Source organism: Rhincodon typus, chromosome 43 (assembly GCF_021869965.1).
Source record: "Rhincodon typus isolate 14 chromosome 43, sRhiTyp1.1, whole genome shotgun sequence".
In the NCBI taxonomy this organism is placed as follows: domain Eukaryota; kingdom Metazoa; phylum Chordata; class Chondrichthyes; order Orectolobiformes; family Rhincodontidae; genus Rhincodon; species Rhincodon typus.
In genome coordinates, this window is record NC_063374.1 from 5,146,744 (window position 1) to 5,152,662 (window position 5,919).

Consider the following 5,919-nt stretch of genomic DNA (forward strand, 5'->3'; position numbering starts at 1 on the left):
TGGGACAATTTAGCACGGCCAATCCACCCTAACCTGCACATCCCTGGGCACTATGGGGCAATTTAGCACGGCCAATCCACCCTAACCTGCACATCCCTGGGCACTATGGGACAATTTAGCACGGCCAATCCATCCTAACCTGCACATCCCTGGACACTATGGGGCAATTTAGCACGGCCAATCCATCCTAACCTGCACATCCCTGGGCACTATGGGACAATTTAACACGGCCTTTTTCTCTGGTATAGATTCTTTGTTTATTTGTAACAGGTCACTTCAGCAGTGCTACAAAGTTCTCCCCAAACATGGACACACAAGTAAACCAGAAATAGTTTGCATATACTTTGAATCCGAAGGGATGTCCCAGCCAATGCAGCTCAGCTACAGGCACTTGTCCTGCTGTTGGTAACCCAGGAGCCAGTTTGCAAGTGGTGAGACCTGCTGTATCAGAGCCAACACACACAAAAAGACCCTGTCATAGCCTTGGGATCCTTGAGAGTGCATTGGAGAGGCAAGACAGGCCCTTAGCTTTAAACATCTCGTCAGACAAGAGACACCAGCGCTCCGAGAGCCGTGCTGGAGCCCATTCAATCCAGTCAGGGCTTGAGGCTCTGGATTGGGGCTTACACCCTTGCCTTTCCAACCAAGAGCTGGGCAGGGCTGACCTGCCTCCTACTGCTGTCCTCTCGGGTCTAACTAAGGCCTAGCCTCCATAACATGGAGGGGAATGAGCGACCATTGACTCTGCTGATGGCCTCTATGGTATTGTCAAGCACTCATTTACGTACCAGTACTGTTGCTAACCATTTATTGTCGCTAACCAAGGTCCGAAAGGCCTACTCCTCTGTTTTCTGTGCTTCAACGTTTCATATCAATTTGGCCATTCTAATGATAAAACCTGCCTTCAGTGCAGTACTGGTGCTGAGAATGATGGCCTTGTTTTAAGGAGGAGCTGGATGGGGCTTAAGCCCATTATTTCCTGCCCTTAGAGTGGAGACAGAAGGGCGCAGAGCTCTGTTTAGTCTTAATCTTGAGTTGAGATGTGGGCCGCATGCCTCAGGAAGGATGGACTGACCTTAAATGGGGTGTAGCCTCAGCATTGCCAGAATGATCCTGCATGGGTTAAATGACGGGGACAAAGGGCCGAAAGCTTATCAGGGGCTATGCAGGAAGGTAGAGCTGAGGTTAAAATCAGATCAGCCTCAATCTTATTGAATGGTGGAGCAGGCTTGAAGGCAGATGGCCTTCCTATATCTGTAGAATACACAGACTGGACTTGTGTTCCCCTGAGTGGAGGGGATTAAAGGGTGACTGACCTGAGAGGTTTGGGATGATTAAAGTTTGGGTCTGCTTTTGGGGTGAGGGAATTCTAATCAGTCTAGGGCAAGGGGGCAAAGCCTTAAACTGAGAACCAGGCAGAGGGTATGGGGAGCGATGTCAGGAAGTAATTCCTCCCCCAAAGGGGACTGGAAATCTGGAATTCTTGTCCATCTCCCCACCCACAAGAAACTTAGGGAAGGTGGAGAACATTGCAATGGGGAGAACTGACGTGTCCTATCAGTCTGGGTCCCACAAGTAGTTGGAGGACATTTCTCCATGCACAGGCTGGTGGAAATGTCAACTTTATCCCAGCTCCATACCGAACACTGGCAACTAGGGGCAGTACAGTGACTCAGTGGTCAGCACTGCTGCCTCACGGCGCCAGGGACCTGGGTTTGATTCCACCCTTGAGTGACTCTCTGTGTGGAGTTTGCACATTCTCCCCATGTCTGTGTGGGTTTCCTCCCACAGCCCAAAGTTGTGCAGGCTATTTGGATTGGCCACGCTAAATTGCCCCATAGTGCCCAGGGATGTGCAGGTTAGGGTGGATTGGCCGTGCTAAATTGCCCCATAGTGCCCAGGGATGTGCAGGTTCGGGTAGATTGGCCGTGCTATATTGTCCCATAGTGCCCAGGGATGTGCAGGCTGGGTGGTATAGCCATGAGGAATGCAGGGTTACAGGGAGAGGGTGGGGGGAGGTGGGTGGCTTAGGACTTGATAGGTGAAATGGCCTGCTTCTACCCTGTAGGGATTCCATTTTTATGAATGTGAGGTTGTGTGATGCTGTCTAGCGAAGGGTATAAAGGGGGAATGCGTGCAGATGCGTGTTGAATGACAGACAGCAGCTCAATGTTCTCCTGTACGAACCCGATCACTAACCTCCGTGCTTTCCTCTCTCTCTGTCTCCTCCCCCTGTCCTAGGGGGTCATCGACACGGCGCAGACCATCTGCGACGTGGCCGCCCGGGGTCACGAGCAGAAAGGCATCACGGGGGCTGTGGGGGGGGTCCTGAGGCAAATCCCGCCCACTGTGGTCAAGCCGCTGATTGTGGCCACGGAGGCCACCTCCAACCTCCTCGGGGGGATGCGGAACCAGATCAAGCCAGACGCCCGCAAGGAGGACAGCCTGAAGTGGCGCACAGATGAAGGTCAGGACTAGGCCTTCGCTCGCGAACCCTCACCCCCAGCCCACCCCCACCCCCCCCCCCACCCCAAACCTCTTTTTGTTGCCGCTTTCACAAAACGAATCGGGCAATTCGAACAGAAGGGTGGGGGGTGGGGGGTGGGGTTGGGTCGCGCAGGGGAGGAAGACAAAACAAGAAGAATTCAGGAACGTGTCATCTACTCCGGTCAGCATCGACCCACAGGACTGCATTAAAGACGAGCACCAGAATGAATGGTGAACGGGAGCCGACGGGAGAGAGAGAGGGAGAAAGACCTGGCTGTTGTTGAAGAGGCAGGGGGAGGAGGAAGCTGTAACCCTCCTTGTCACAGTGTGCCTGACCTCAGAAAGGCTGATTCCTGTCTCTCGGAGGTTGGTTGGGGTGGGTTGTGCCTGTGTGTGTGCATGGTGTGTGTGTGTGTGTATGTGTATACACATGAAAGTAGCAGCAAGCAGCGTTAATCCGCTGGGGAATATCCTCCCCAATCCTTGTTACCCTGCCCCCAACCTAACGCTTCTTAAAAATCAACTTTGAAGTGTCAAAGCCATGTAAATTTAATGAAACCTGCTTCTAATTTCCGAGGGTTCGGACAAATTTGGGCCTTTGCTTCCACGGGCCTTTAGATGCTTTTGCAGCAGTGGGCTGCTGAACTCCAACCCTGTTCTACCTTTATTCCCCAACCCCTCCACCACCTTTGGTGCAGCAGCCCCAGAAAGTGGGATCAATCATTTGATTTGGAACGCACTATCAGACTGATGTGGCCCGGATTCTTTCTCCCTTCCCACTCTTGTCTCACCGCACTGCCTGCAGACAGATACACTCCCATGCTTACGCGCACACACACACACACACACACACATACACGTATCTCCCCGTCTCTCTCTGTACTAGCTGTAGGCGCTATTGGGCAAGAGCTGTCAGTCTCTGGCACGGAACGGATAGCCGGCAAGGGAGGATGCCGGGTTGGGTAGTGTGCGTGGGAGGGCAGGGCAGGTTGAGCAGAATCCAGAGATGTAGGCACTCCCCATCCAGTGATAGGAGGCTCCTTTTCACCACAAGGTGTGTTTGCCGTGTGCCAGTTGCTACCCTCTTCCGGAAAGTGCTGAGCTCTGTCAGACCAGTAGTGGAGACGGAATGCAGGCAATTTTCTGTGGAATGACCTTGCTCTCCTTCTTTCTTTAAGATGTAAACAAATCTCCTCGACTGAGGCTTTATGTCACCTCCTTGCGTGGCTTGATGTCCCACTTTTGTTCAGTAATCCCTCTTGTGGGCCGCCTCAGGGATGTTTTCCGTGTCAAAGGCACTTTATAAATGCACATTGATGTTATGAAGACTGAATCTCAAAGAGAATGGATATAACAGGGTGGGGGGGGGGGAAGGGGGGGAGGGCAGTTGGGCTAAGGAAGGCTTTAGGAGCTAATATAAGCTTTAAAAATTCTATATATTTTTGAACGGTCTGTAATTACCCCATGAATTTGGATTGTTTTAATGAATATTTTTTTATCCAAATGGAGCAATATTTCGTAGCTGGGAAAGGCAGAGTGAGTTAGACTTGCTCGTCCTGCTTTCCCTGGTGACATTATTTGCAATGCGTGTGTGGAAGGTGCTTTGAGATATTAAATTAGAGAAATATATCGTATATGTATATGAGAAAAATTTTAAGGTTAAATTTTGGTGACAGTACTCGCCCATTAATAAACACCAAACTCAACAGCTTATCATGGAGCCTAACAGTTTAGGACGTTTAAGGTCTGAGTGATCTTAACAGCCAGTCTCCTTTGTGCACGTGCCCCACTGTCACATCCTTTCCCCCATTTATAATGGGGATTTCCAATGTAAACATGTCACGGTGCAGTTGCGTCCTCCTTCGCAGAGATGGCGCTGCTGTCATCATAGCACATGTGGGGAAAGAAGTAGAAGTGTGTGTGATGTGGATGGGTGGTGGGGGAGTGGGTTCCTGCCAGTAGCCTGCCGTTCCTGGCCCTCTGGACTCCTGTGATCGCAAGGCAGGGTGTGCCATCGAGATATCGGAGTGTTGGAGATCCGCAGCCCAGTGAGGTGTTAGTGCCTTCAGGAAAGGGGGTGGGCGGTGGGTAGAGTGTGAAGGTCGAATATTGTTCTTTGGAGACGTGTATCATCTCTGGCTGCACAGTTGATGCTGGTGCGAGTGTGTGAGAGATGTCTGTGCTGTTCCCTTGCACACCATTGACACGCTCTGTGTGCGTGTGCGTCTGTGTGCGTGTGCGTGTTTAAATGTGTGCTTGCTGACTGAACTGCCCCCACCCCAATCCAACTGTGTAATTAATGAGTGTTAATCTGTGTTCATACACTTGTGTAAAAAACAAATTATATTAAAAAAATGCAACTTATGTAATAATAAAAACATGTCCAAGTGCGATTCTTTTTTTAAAAAAAAAGTTGATTTGCTTTTGATGGCTATGGAGATTTCTTTGGGGTGGTGGTTTACTGCGATCAAATCTTCCATAGTCTCCTGGTTGTTTTCCTAGAACCCTACAGCACAGGGAGGTCATTATCCTATTAAGATCAATCTACCCTGCATTCCCTACATTTTACTATCCTCCATGTGCCTATCCAAGAGTCACTTAAAAGTCTCTAAAGTATCTGACTCCACTACCGCTGCTGGCAGCGCATTCCACACGCCCACCGCTCTCTGTGTGAAGAACCTACCTCTGACATCTCCCCTATACCTTCCTCCAATCACCTTAAAATTATGCCCCCTTGTGATAGTCATTTCCACTCTGGGGAAAAAGTTTCTGACTATCCACTCTATCTATGCCTCTCATCATCTCGTACACCTGTATCAAGTCACCTCTCATCCTTCTTCACTTCAATGAGAAAATCCCTAGCTCCCTCAACCTTTCCTCATACAACCTGCCCACCAGTCCAGGCAGCATCCTGGTAAATTTCCTCTGCACCCTCTCTAAAGCTTCCACATCTTTCCTGTAATGAAGCGACCAGAACCGAACACAATATTCCAAGTGTGGAATAGGTTAAGGATAGATGTTGACCCTGGGGAGAGCTCCCCAGCCGTTTTTCTTCCTGCAGTGACTGTGGGTCTTTTCTATCCAGCTGAACGGTCCGACAAAACCTCCGTTTAATGTCTCATTAGAAAGCAGTTAACCCTAACCCTGTCACAGGTACAGCCTTACTTTAAGTACCAATACTGGGATAGTTCAGTGCTCCCTCGGTACTGACCCTCCGACAGTGCCCACTCCCTCAGCACTGACCCTCCGACAGTGCCCACTCCCTCAGCACTGACCCTCCGACAGTGCGGCGCTCCCTCAGCACTGACCCTCCGACAGTGCGGCGCTCCCTCAGCACTGACCCTCCGACAGTGCCCACTCCCTCAGCACTGACCCTCCGACAGTGCGGCGCTCCCTCAGCACTGACCCTCCGACAGTGCGGCGCTCCCTCAG

At 50.7% G+C, this 5,919-nt stretch overlaps 1 protein-coding gene across 1 annotated transcript in view; it reads left to right on the plus strand.

Moving 5' to 3' along the window:
- Window positions 1–4,865, plus strand: part of atg2a (autophagy related 2A) — a 100,799-nt gene extending 95,934 nt beyond the window's left edge. Inside the window, exon 36 of the mRNA XM_048619616.1 lies at window positions 2,242–4,865. Within this exon, the coding sequence (XP_048475573.1) occupies window positions 2,242–2,478 (237 nt within the window). The 3' untranslated portion in view covers window positions 2,479–4,865. The remainder of the gene's footprint in view (window positions 1–2,241) is intronic.
- The last annotated feature ends 1,054 nt before the right edge of the window (window positions 4,866–5,919 follow it).